The 13432-nt window shown below is 40.3% G+C and overlaps 1 protein-coding gene across 2 annotated transcripts in view; it reads left to right on the top strand.

Moving 5' to 3' along the window:
- Positions 1-12531, top strand: part of TBC1D9 (TBC1 domain family member 9) — a 56101-nt gene extending 43570 nt beyond the window's left edge. Inside the window, exons 17-21 of one of the 2 annotated variants that reach the window (XM_085313216.1) lie at positions 5954-6019; positions 8048-8134; positions 9032-9106; positions 9242-9345; positions 10289-12531. In XM_085313216.1, the coding sequence (XP_085169342.1) occupies positions 5954-6019; positions 8048-8134; positions 9032-9106; positions 9242-9345; positions 10289-11014 (1058 nt within the window). In that variant the 3' untranslated portion in view covers positions 11015-12531. The remainder of the gene's footprint in view (positions 1-5953; positions 6020-8047; positions 8135-9031; positions 9107-9241; positions 9346-10288) is intronic. The other variant, XM_085313217.1, reaches the window with a different exon arrangement.
- The last annotated feature ends 901 nt before the right edge of the window (positions 12532-13432 follow it).

The following is a 13432-nucleotide window of genomic DNA, read 5'->3' on the forward strand; positions in this document are numbered from 1 at the left end:
GGGAGTGAGGGTGGAGGGGAACCTAGCTGTGGGTAGAGCATTGCTGGCAGTTGCCAAGCTTGATTGAAGAGCACGGACTAGTGGGAGCATACCGTGAGCTGTGGGTGCAAGAGTTCTGCATGATAGGAGCAGCTTTCAAAGCTAGAACTGTGACTGCCACAGTAAAGAAAATTCTGGGAGTATGTTCCCATTGCAAAGAGAGTGTCTCTGCCTGGTTTCTGCAACCTCTAGTTTATGCAAGTCAGGAGCTAACCAATTTGCCATTAGCAAGTCTGAAACAACCTTCCTATCTATTGTGGAGGTATCTGAGACTGTCAGCCACGTGGTATTTCTTGGCATTGTTTAAGAGGGATATAAAGAAAATAATAGCTTCTCTTTCCATCCTCACATGTTCTTTTCCAAACTCAGTGGATACTGTTGAGGACAGTTACTGATCAAAAAGTTTAAAATGGCAAGGCGTTGCCATCTGCATTGTGACCCCTAAGACCTACTTGCCTTTCCACTGAATTCTGGAGCTTTCCCCAGACAGCCATGTCCTATATCACCATTTCAGTCATATTCTTTCTGCATGCCACAGTGGAGAGGTGTGCATCTGGAAAGTTTAATCCAGGAAGATGATGTTTGTAGGACATGCTCAATGCCAACATACTAAATGCTTTGTGGGTTAGCGGGTGCCCTTTACAGTCTCTATCTGGACTACAGCAAACAAGTTTTTGCAGTAGCTGCTTAGTGCAACCCTTTGTAGTGGGCATGGTTCCTAAAAAGGGTGAGGCACTCAAGATACAACTGAAGGTTAACCATAGGAAGTGGTGATAGATGCAAGATTAATTCTCAGATGATTTTTACGCTTCTAGAACTCTATCCCTGATTGCATTTTATAGTTAAAGATGAAATGATTTCCTCAAAATATTCCTGACCCATGACTTGCAACAAAAAGATTATCTGCAACTTTTGTGGTTAATGATGTGATTACTTCTAACCAAAGTGTTTCCTTTGGGAAAGTGGTTTGTATGTTTTTCTGTAGTTTTTCTCGTTTGGCAAAAATACATTTTGTTKTCTGCTCCTTAAACTTCCCCTGCAAGTTAGGAGCTTATACCTTTTGCTAGTGTTACCAGCTCTGGAAAGGAGGGAGAGGCAGCATGAGTTGTTTATGAAAAAGCTGCCATTGAAAAGCTTACGTTTATGTGTATAAAAGAATGGGGAGGGAAGGGAGGAACAGAGTAAGTCTGTTAATTTTATTTGCCCCTGAATAGTGCATTCGATCCTTTCAGAAGTCTGCTGACACCCCACATATATGTGTCCCCATAAAATGTGAGGGGAAGGTGTCTATTGAGGTAGTGTATATATTCTGAAGTTTTGCAAACTAAGTGAAACTGCAGGATCAAAGTCTCTGGAGAAACGGGGAAATGGAGGTACAGACAGGGAGGCTAAACATCAATAATGGAGAATGTGACCCATGCAAATCTTGAAGCAGAACAATTTCAAGAGATTGAAGTCAATATTGCAACAAAGGGAGTTTTCAAGCACCAGGAATAACTTGAAGAAGCAAAGATGAGGCAGGAGCTGGCCCTTCATCAACTGGGATGGTGCAGGGCTAGTAGTCTGCACCCAGAAGAAGTCAATGCAGGGAAGGAATGAGAATGGGAGCAGAAGAGGAATGTGGTTGATGGTTCACCAAGCAAGTGTGAGACAGCTGTGATAAGCTGTTGGGAGAAGGTTGGGGAGAGGATTGTGCCATGTGTAGCACAGAGGAGGAGAGAGTGGGGTGGGAGTGGCTCCATTCTGTGCAAGGAGAAGGATTTAGTGGAGGAGTGAGTAGATAGAGCAAAGCAGCCAGGTGGCAGCAAGAGAGAAAGAGGAGGGTCTGTGCCTTGTGGGAAGGAAATGCTGTAACAGACCTAGAGCCTGGAGCAGATTTCTGAGGGTGGAATGGGATTGCTCATAATCGAAAGCAGCCTACAGGGAGGAGCAGGCACAAAGAAGCAGCATTAGCAGCAAGAGAGAAGCAAGGAGTTTGTGCTCAGTGTAACAGGAAAACTGGGGAAAGGAGAGGGCATGAGCTGAGAAGAGGGAGGTGCATGTTAAGTTTTAGAAAAAAAAAACTAACAGAGGAGCTGGCATGCTGGTAGGATGAGGCAGAAGCAGGCGGGGTCAGTAAACATCCTGTAAAAGAGGACAGAGCTGCCAACATATGCCAGAGCAGATGTTCAGGGAAGGGGAGAGAGGGGAGGGGATAAGCTGGACACAGGGGAGGAGGCAGGAGCCGTATGGCAGGAGCAATACTATCAGCAGTGAGAAGGAGGAGTTGCATAGGAATTTCCYCTATAAGGCAGAAAGACAGATTCCTGAAAACCTCAGCTTTCATGGCTAAAGCTAAAGAAGCTTCCTTGGGGAAGCTTCTGAGCAGAAGTTGTGTGTGCCTGCTGATGTGCTGAGAGAACAGAGTTTTGTTGGARGTAGAGAACTGTTCATAGTGTCCTCACCACCCTTTTTCTTTAAGCATGACAGCAGTTATTTCCTGTAAGTGGCCAACATCTTGCAATCCATCATGATTTGTTTTATGACAGTCTGTCCTTTTCCCCAGCTTTAAATTTTGATCCCATTTTAGAGGGAAACGTTTTTCCAACTTGCCTTTCAATGGCTCTGTGTAACAATGTCTAAGTATTAGGGTTCTGAATGCAGCCTTGCATGAAAACCTCTTTAGAGCAGCAGTAACATTTGTTCTCTTGTGGCTGCAGAGTAGTTATATGGCAGTAAAACTGATCGTGTGGCCCGTCTGGGAGAACATTTGATTGCTGCAGGAACAACGGCTCCTTCTGAAGCATTTTTTCTTCCATATCTTTTCTTCAGTGGCCTCACTCCAAAGAACATGCTCCCTRGAAGCTTCTTTCTTCTGGAGCTCCAGAAAAGGAGGTGAAAAGGCTACTGTGGGTGCCAGCATGACCSCTTGGCCCCTTCTTCCATGTCAGTGTGAAAACCCTGGGACATGAGAGCTGTAATTGTGAAAAGGAAGTAGTGATTCCCAGTTGCAGTCCTCATGGCAAATTGCTCRAGAACTTCCTGCTTCAAGTGCCTCTAGGACCTCAGATGAGCAGAGATGGGATGATGTGGGGTTTTTTGCTGAACATGCTATGCTGCTACCAGTCCAAGTAGAGGCATGCTCTTGATTACTTAGCTCTAGGAGTTGTACAGCCCAGAAAGGGTTGCCASCTGATTCTAAGCTGCTTGGCGTATTCGCACATGGTATTCACCTAAATCCTGTGCCACACTGGATTATAACATGTCAGTTATTGACTCAGGATCCTTTAGTGGGACTTSCTCGCGAAGTCAAGGCATCCCCACGACTCCCATCATGTGTTCATTTCTGTGTGCTGCTCCCTTCTTGGAGCAGGCAGTTCTCCTGCTGGTGAGTGGTCTTCATCACTGGTCCTGGTGCCTGCCAGTGGCTGCAGCACAGTAACTGTGTAAAGTCAGCACTAGGAATGCAGTGTCTCTCAGGGAATACATAAATGCTTCCCCCACTCCCTCCCCAAAAACRTCTTTTTCCTGAGGAAGGCGGACATTCAGAAAGCAGTGTTAACTGCACTGCTCCTCCTCCCATCCCTTCAGGGAGGTAACTGCTCTACAACCACCTCTCACGCTTCAACCTGTGTTCAAAGGAAGGGCAACTGAGACTAACGCTTYTATACTGCTACTAGTTTTTATATTAACAGAAAAAAATCTAACCTGATTAATTACTCTGTAATGGCCACAAAGGAATCATGAAAACTGTTATGTATGACATGCTCAGAAACGACCAAACGTCTCTGCATGTTGTAAGGGAAGAATAGTCAAAAAGGGGGCTCAGGGTTTGTTCCTAGTCACACCATGAAAAGGACTGGTAGAAAAGCCTTTGAGGGAGGGTAAGGGCAGGCATGTGTGAGGACAGTGGTTGCTTTGTGAAGAAGACATCTTTCACTGTTACTGTTTCAGGTAGAAARCCTCTAAGGGTGCAGACATGCTCTGTTCCAAGCTCGGTTTCCTTTCTCACCATGAAACAAACACAACTTCTGAATAAAGGCTGGCAATGCATCATGAGAGCTGTACTGCAAAAACACAAGACTTGCGGAAGGTTGAAAGTCTGTCCGTTCTGTAACTCCACTGTGGCAGCCTGGGGAGGAGGGAGTATTTTTCCCTGAGAATGGTCTTGCCACCTTCCCAGTGCTGTTCAGAGGTGCTTGGCAGGGTCTTCAGTGCTGCAGTTCACGGGGAGCAGGGGCAGTGCAGGAGGCCATTGAGTTCCCTGGGCTTTCCCATGAAATAATCCCTGTACCCTCAGTGGGCAGTGCAGTGTGGGCCTGTTCTGAGACGTCCTCCCATTCAAACCTCTCCCCTAGTTCTCCGTTGTAGGRACACATCAACTGGAAGTACATTCCTGTCCCTTGTCTCTTATCAATTAATGCWGTGCTGGTCCCCAGTCCTTGAGTAGCCCATACAGCCAACTGTCTGGCAGTTCCTGCAGATTGCCAGTAAGCTGCAGTTCTTTTCATAAAACTTTCTGCCCTTTCCTGGGAGATACGTACGGGGTGGTCTCTGAGGGGGTCCAGATGATGGCTTTGGGAGACTTGTCCTGCATTTTGTTGTCTTCATTCCTGTGCATTTTTGAATGCTGAGGTGGAGCTTTAGTTAGAAAATCACACAAATCAAGGCTTCCATCAAAATAGTTTTGTGTTTGCCTGCAGAGAGAAAGGGCTTAGCATTTGTTCTCTTAGCATCTAGGGTAGGGAGAGGAGCAAACAGATGTCACCAGAGTCCTGCTCCTGGGCCCTGAATCTTATTTTGGTGTATGCATCCCTAGCCATTGCTGGAGGGTGCAGGATTGCAGTCCATCCTTTGTTGGTGTTTCGTATCTCCTTTACCAGCAGGGTACACTGCCTAGTACCTCAGATAGTATTTTCACCAGAAGAGAAACCTTATTCTGTGCAGTGGGGCACACCAGATATGCCCCACCAGGTACAGATGCAAGGAGATATGGCGCTTAAAAGGACTAAGTTGCATGCAAAACGGCTAATGTAGATGATCGCAGATTCTTTGGCTGTGTTTATTGTAGTCTTAAGGTTTACAATAGCCTGTAATTGTTAGTATTTGCCAAACCACACTTACAGTTTGCATAGCAGAAAGAAGTTGATGTGGTAGTCTGTAAAGTAAAATAAATCTCTACCTGAGCTAATTAATGAAGGCTACTTCATTCATTTAAGAATTATTTATCATAATAAGAATGAATTATGAAGATACCTGATTATTGGTTATTTTAGTATTTTTAAATTAACTAATATCAATTTAATTGAAAGGAGGAGCTATAATAGACTGCTTGGATTTYGTACAAAAATTCATTCAAAAATTCTAATTGAAAAAAATTTCAGAAAAAAATACGCTATTTGAGGTGAAGAAAGCATTACATAGATGTGAAGGTAGCCCTTGACTAAGATGGGATTATGTTTGCCTGAATCTCTTTTTTTTTTGTGGGTGGGGGGCGCTAAATGTCTTATTGTCTTATTATTCTAAATCACGTGGTGCTATTATTGGATTCTCAGATCAGAAAGCTTGAAGTCCGCACAAAAGGTCATCTTAACTTTTAGCTAGAGGCCTTTCTGAATGATAACATGATGATCACATATTATTTTTGAGAGTTACAAAATAGATATTTGGTTAGTTTAGAAGGTTCCAAGATGGAAGTAAAAAATAGGAAGTAAGGCTGTCTGCGGGGTTTTTTTGTTTTTTGTTTTTTTCTATTTCTACTGTAGACTGCATGATCTTAGAGAAGTCAAGTGACTGGCTTATGATCTGTCTGTAAAGGGAGAACAATGCTTGCCCRAGTGAAAACAGCAGCTTCTAAAAATGCAATATTGTAGTGATAATAAAYAGAATGATATTGAATACTAAATATTAACAAATTGAATATAACGCTATTTAGGTGCAGCGTGCCATGGAGATCTCACAGAGAAACTGAAGCTGCTGTATAAAATGCATGTTTTGCCTGGTAAGTAAATCATATTAAAATAACAACCTTCTTGGTAAGAGCAGAAATTTGGAGTAGAGTTGTTTACAAACCTGTTGTCCAAATTAAAAATTAAGTAGTGGGAATTATTTTTGCTATTTATGCAGKAGTAAATAAAAGAGCTTCTGCTTTAACCAGACAGAATTGGAAAGTCTGAAAGCATCCTGCAGGCCTCTGTTGCTGCTATCATAGATGGATTTTTTAATAGGAGTCACTTGCCAGTTTGACTGGGGTTGGTGTCTTCCCCCATGCACAGCAAATGCAGTCTTCTTCAGGATTTATTACCACAGTACATTTTATTTAATAGTAAAGCTATCTTAAAGCGTTCCTGCTTTACCTAACTGCTTCTTTCTGTCCCTAGACTTAATTCTTCYGTTCCATACTGGGCTGGTACAACTATTTGTAGAAAAAGAGGCTTTTTGTTTGTTTTAAAATACAGATAATTTTACAGATATGTTTTCCAGGGAGCCCCCTATACTGTTGTACTCAACTAAGTGAAAAAGGCAGTTTAGAGAGTAGATGGCAAAAGGATGAAAACATCTCAAAACAGTTTTGCCCCTGAAGAAAATGCTGTCCTGGAGCTACATCCTCTCTGTCTTGTCATACGTGTGTCGTAAAGAACCTATTGCTCTCTCTGCTGAATCTGTGATTTAAGTATGTTACAACTGTTTGGGTTCTTTAATTCATAAGCATATTTAGATCCTTTGAAGATACCTGAAAGCTGAGAGAGAACATTCTCCTAGATATGCTTTGAATATGTCCCTGATTGCTCCCAGTTAGTTATGCTGGATATAGACTTAAGTGACACACTAATTTTAACTGAAAAAAAAAAAGAGAATTTTATTGAACTTCTCTTAAGATCCAATTCTAAGAATAGAAGTTCTGGTATTCAGGAAYTAGTAAGCTCATGCTAAATCGTTATAGACCATTTCCAGCTGGGAAAGGGTTCATACCCTACTTAGGGCACAATGAGATGCACAGAAGAAAGTACTGGAAAATACATAGGAAGGTGGGCACACAAGACGCAGAGAGAAAATAGCTTCTTGTTAGTCAGACAGTACTGGATATGGAAGAGACAGTTAAAAGGTACTACCAGATCCAGTAGATTCATCTCTTGTGAGTTTTAAGGAGATGATTCCCCAAGGGTAGTAAGCTGAGTACAATTAGTCCAAGTAGCTTGGATTCAGATTCAGATCTAGATTTGCCCAGTGCTTGTGTGAGATACCAGTTRAGCCCAGGCTTACAGACTCAGTGCTACAAAGCCAAAGGGGAGGATGGGTAGTGTTCCGTCACTTCAGGTGATGGGGTAAGACAAACTTATCTTGGGTTTCTCCCCCAAGAAACTTAGAAGTAAACCTGCAGTACTTGGTGGGAGTGAGTTGTGGAAGAGGAAGATGACAAAATCCAGTGGTTTGCAATAGCTCTCTTGTCGCAGTCTGAGGAGGTGGGAAGAATTCTAGAGGCAGAAGAGGTGGAAAGGGGTGGGGAAGAAAGTACCAGTACCCCCATTGCTTCGCTGGACTGTGGCTTATGCCATGGGGGTGAATTATCCTGAGGAAAAGCCAGTTGGCTGAGAACAGAAGGTGAGTGGACAACAGCAAGAGAACAAAGACCTTGTGGAAGCCCCACTGATCCAGTGGAACAGCATGTCATGGTTTACTAGCAACATGATAACTGCTGGCTTCATAACACTGCTTGCTTGCTTTTTTTAATTAGTATTGTGAAAGATTCAAAAGCAGCCTGTTCTGTGATAGTAAGTGACTAATACAAGGGGCTTTGCAGGCAGGTAAAATAAATACAGCAGAAATCTACACACAGGATAAATCATTTCCTAAATTCATCAAATGGCACTTAAGCAAAAGGATCTACTATCTTGCCTTTGGTCCCTCTGATACGTCTGCATGTTCTCACACTATTACTTTTAGAAAGAAAAACTCTAAATGTATCAATGAAATTATGTTCTAGTTTTTAATTAAAGATTAGTTTTTATAATTTTATTATATTGTTTAGATCCATCCCCTGAACAAGAAGAGCCAGACTCTGCTTTTGAAGCCACTCAGTACTTTTTTGAAGACATCACACCAGAATGTACACATGGTGAGCATATTGCCTTAGGCRTGAAAAGATAGGGCAATGTATTTCAGATGCCAGGTCTTCTTAGCTTCTTTTTTGTTGGATTAAACTCTTAAGTGAAGTATTTTCTGTAAAAATGAGTGCCTAGTCTTAGTACATAATTTTATATCCTTAAAGATGTAGGCATATTTACATTGAGGGTTCCCCYGGATTGTGTGTTGCGGAAGTACTCTCAGTATCATCAGTGTTGTTCTCGAAATAATTTTGTAATAGGTACAGCACATTTGCCGTAATGGAGAATGACAATAAATATATTTGGATCCCAAATGTTAGGAAATTCTAAAAACCTGGAGCCAATGGATGGATCAAAGTATAGTTTGCRGGTTTGAAATCCTTCTGTGCTCTAATAGGAACCTGGCTATCTGTCATCTCTATTGTATTAAAATCACACTCTCTTCCTTTAGATATTTGAGGTTAAGTTTCTCTCTGATTCAAGAAAACTATTCCCCATCATGCAAATGACAGGAGGAAGAAAGGTTATCTGAAAATACAGATAACATATTTGATAGAGTAGCGATAGTAGTTTTAAGTTCTAATAGATGAAAGAGGATGCACTAATATGATTACCAAACATACATCGTTCTGGTATCTGTTTGTGTTGTGGTAACTTTCTTAGAGCCTTGAACACAGCCTAAGTCACTGTGTAAAAACATAAGATGGTCCTTGTGTAAGAACTTATATTATTAGTTATATGAAATTCTTCAGCAGATTTAAGAATAAGCATTTATTCTGTCCTTTCATTTTTACTCTATGTTTTCAGTAGTGTAAGCACTTTCTTTATTTTGCACTGTACACGTGAAAAGGAGGTATGTATCAAAAACCATACTCAACTGTTTCTCTCCTCTCCRTAATACTTCCTAGTTGTTGGCCTAGACAGCAGGAAACAACAAGGAGCCGATGATGGTTTTGTTACAGTGAGTCTAAAAACAGACAAAGGTGTGTATGGTTTCTCCATTTGAATTATGTCTTTAATTTCTTGAAAAACTTACTCATTTTTTAAGATGGAAGAAAGGTGTTAAATTAAAGTCCCTTGATGGTCTTTTCATGCCCCTCTGGGTAATTTGTTAACAGTAGGCAAGAAGAACTCACAAGAGAATCGAAACTACCTGAGAATGTGGAGTCAAGAGAATAAATCCAGAGCAAAAAACACAAAGGACTTGCCCAAACTGAATCAGGTACTTTAGCTGACATTTAATTATTTTTCAAAATTCAAAACTTTTTTCACATACTAATAAATACTCAATATATTATCACTGAATAGAGATTTGTTTTGAAGCATGTACTTTTTTACTAAAACAGCAGTCAGTGAAATATGGAAGTTTGTTGTTTTCAACATACTGGAACCAGTTCAGTTCCCAAAACATCCCAGAAATGAGATATGCAAGTATAGGATTGACAACGTATTGTTTTGATCTCCAAGCAAAAAGTGATAAAACACTGAATATGTGYGACTAGCATACACTGTCTCATGCTCATTACCTGAAAAAGGAAGTCTGTGTTCTGTAATTTATACTGTCAGTCTCACTCCCCTTAGATCAATAGCAGCTAAGGAGGATAAAGACCCAGTGAGATGGCTGTTCCTTCCATTTACTTCCATGGAACAATTCTTACTACATTAGGTAGCCCTAAGCAAATCTTCTCCTTTCTAGTTTTGATTAGTTAGTTTTGAATTTTGAAAGGCTTGCATCCAACTGGGTTACTCCTGCCAATTAAGGGAGTGYCACAGGTCATTTGCTTCATTTTTCATTACTTCTCACTAGTTTTGTCAGACCCCTAGTCACACTTAGCATCCTTCAGACAAAGAAAACCTCTCAAGTGAATGCTGAGCATCTCACTGCTCACCCTCTATTGCCCTCCTGTGGTTGCAGAGAAATAAGTTTGTCCCTTGTTGGAAGGAACATTCAACAGTTTATTCTAAGTATCTTTCAGAGAGACGACATATGTCGCTGCCCAGTCATAGAAAATACTTCCTAAACTACCCAGATTATTTCCAGTTTCAGTTTAATCATACAGCATTGTGTGGCTCCATTCCAAACTTACTTTAAACTGATTTACTAGATCTCAAAAGCTGGATTTATTTCCTGCTCTCTCAGTGATATTTCCTCCCTTTATGTTTAGGGACAGTTCATTGAACTGTGCAAGACAATGTATAATATGTTCAGTGAAGACCCCAATGAACAAGATCTGTATCATGCCACTGCTGCTGTGACAAGCTTGCTTTTGGAGATAGGTGAGGTTGGTAAGCTCTTCACCATCCAGCCCACAAAAGAGACAGACAGCAGCAGTAACAATTGCAGCAAAGTTATTCAGAATGAGCTATTCCAGAAGAAGGAGAACCAGCAGTACCGCCTCGAGCAGCACAAGCCGTTTCAAGGCAGCCTTGTTACCAGCGACGAGGAGGCCATTGGCACTGACAGTGTGCTGGGCATGCAGATGGAAGATATTAAGCTTGAAGACTCCTCTCCCAGGGACAACGGAGCCTGTTCTTCCATGCTCATTTCCGATGATGATACAAAAGATGACAGCTCCATGTCCTCTTACTCAGTACTGAGTGCAGGTTCGCATGAAGAAGAAAAGCTGCACTGTGAGGACATAGGTGAAGACACCGTTTTGGTACGGAGCAACAACACCACTTCTCTTCACAGAAGCACTAGCATTGACAGAGACTGGGCCATCACCTTTGAGCAATTCCTAGCCTCCCTTTTGACTGAGCCAGCACTGGTGAAGTACTTTGACAAGCCTGTGTCAATGATGGCTAGGATTACTAATGCTAAGAACATAAGGATGATGGGTAAACCAATAACATCTGCTAGTGACTATGAAATCTCTACTATGTCGGGATGAAAGGCAGTCTTTTTTTTTTCTTTTTTTTAATGTATTTATTAGTACCTGGCATAGGCCCTGGTATTTTCAAAATGTGCTACTTTTCACTAATGTGAAAACTTTGGGGTGCAAACTTAACTATCTTGAAGTGTAATCACTCTGTGGGAAATGTTACAAGAATGCAAATTTTATTCAAAATACAGAAAAAAATAAGTTGTCCGTGAAGTGTGTGTATTATTAACCTTACTGTCAATATAAAATGGTAAAGATTAGTTCTCAGTTTTTAAATGTGAACTTAATGCTGATATTTGTGTGCATTTTTAAAACAGACCTGTATAGAGGTCTGATTCTTGAAAAAAGGAATTAAATAGGAAGTACCTAAAATTTAAAGGGACACTGTCAACCTGAATAGGACCTCTGATGAAATTAAGTTCCAGGCAGCATCTATAAAGAATAAAACTTGTTTCATACAACTTTTTTCAAGGAGGATAATGATTTTTAATGTATGCTTCTATTTTATTTCTTGAATTAATGAAAGGTCGCTGCAATGATACCTGCCTGGGTCCTAACTTCCTCTGCTTAAGAAAGGAACACTCAGGTAAAAGTGAGAAGTCCATTGCAAGCCTAGCTGGTACGTTAGGCAAATGTGTTTAATCACAATTTCTTCCTCAAGCTTCTCCCAGGGTTTGGCCATATCTGGCTATGCTGAAGCCAACAGAGAGAAATCCCTTTCCTAACAGTGACTACCAAGGGAAAGTCCCCACCGTGACCCTGCACACAGCTGAATTCCCGGCAAGTGGACTTAGCATCTTTACTATTGTGCTCCAAAGGCAGTGTATGCAGGTACTAACACAGATTGGTAGAGTCCCTTTTTAAAAATTGAAAGATGTTTTTAAATATAAAAAATACTTCTATAGCTGGATCTACAGCATATATATCTTAGCTCTAAAACTAACCTTTACCATCAACCTATTATATCCTTGTTAGATTAAGAAATTAAAAACCTGTATTGCATAAGTCTTCATTTACAACACTGTAAAGTAGAAGTAATGAAAAAATCTGCAAGATAATGTAACTGAATGTTTAAGTCTTACTGAGAACACTGTCACTTTATATAAAATGAATAGTATCATGTATCAACTTACTGAATGATATGTTAAAATGAAAACTGGAGCACCTGCACTTTGAATCCTTGCTTCTTTTATACAGATATTCAGGATTTTTTTTATTTTGTTAGCTGTTTTGTAAATCATATTTGTTCTGTTCAGGATCATGCCTACATGCCTAAACTTTATTTGCTGTTTTGAGAATATTTTCAGTAGAATACTGTTGATTTTTTATACTGCTGTACATTGCATCCATGTAACTTGCAGACTTTTCCAGCAGAAGCTACTGTTTAATTCTTTTGTTTTAAAAGAACGCTTTTAAACTGTCAGATGAAGTGGTTTTTAACCACAAATAGGRTAATGTGAACAAATAAAGTACACTCTGCACAGATTTGGTTTTTTTTAACTATTAAATTCACGCTAGAGGGAAAAGCAGGTGATTGTGTTTTATTACACAGGCAAATGACTTTGGATCTTCAACAACAGATTTCAGAACAAAAACATTTGCTGTTTCCATGCCTTGTTTTGTTTAACACTTGAATGTGTTTAATTCCATCTGCAACGAGTAATCCATGTAAGCTTCTCGAACTGCTTAGTGTCATAAAACTATTTTCTCTGTTATGTTTACATTGGCAACAACAGTTGTTGCTACTTTTTAAGACCCCCTCCAGATATTTTAGAGACCATCTGTGTTTTGCCACAGCTTTTCGGGCATGCTTTTAAGTTTTCAGACGTTATTGTATTTTTCACATTTATTTTTTCACAGGGAAGCTGAGATGTCAGCCTCAAAACTGTAACASTAACAGAACAGATTAGGATGTGCTCTATTCAGTGAAAGTGTATTCACTTTTGAGACTTACCATTTYGCTATATGAAGTCAGTTTGCAAAAAATGCTGCCAGTTTCTGAGCACTTTGAATTAGCAGTGTTGCTAACCATTGACAGTCATTTTATAGTTTTTTTTTCTTGTATTGGTAATAGAGTTCTCCTTTGTGTTTTAGCTCTATGTAATTACATATAACAATTTTAAAAAGCAGTACCGTCTTTCTGCATATGAACCTGCAGATTGGTTTAAATGCGTATCAAATTGTGACCTTCATTTGAAGCTGTAATCACCATTTTGAAAAATACGATTTTGTGTGTTTTGTGTTGTTAGTTTGCCGAGGCCAGCACAGAGTGCTTTATTGTAATGCCTGGCAACTGAGTAAGTTATCACAGCAGTCTTCAACACTAAGTGTTAACTTCTCTAAACAGAGTGTTGACCTTTTCATTTTGCAGACCCCTAAAACTTCTGTTTTAGGTGTTTGTCATGGTGAAGTGAATTTTCTTCCACA

The sequence above is a fragment of the Rhea americana genome, unplaced genomic scaffold (assembly GCF_003343005.1).
Source record: "Rhea americana isolate MKP2758 unplaced genomic scaffold, rheAme1 scaffold_38, whole genome shotgun sequence".
In the NCBI taxonomy this organism is placed as follows: domain Eukaryota; kingdom Metazoa; phylum Chordata; class Aves; order Rheiformes; family Rheidae; genus Rhea; species Rhea americana.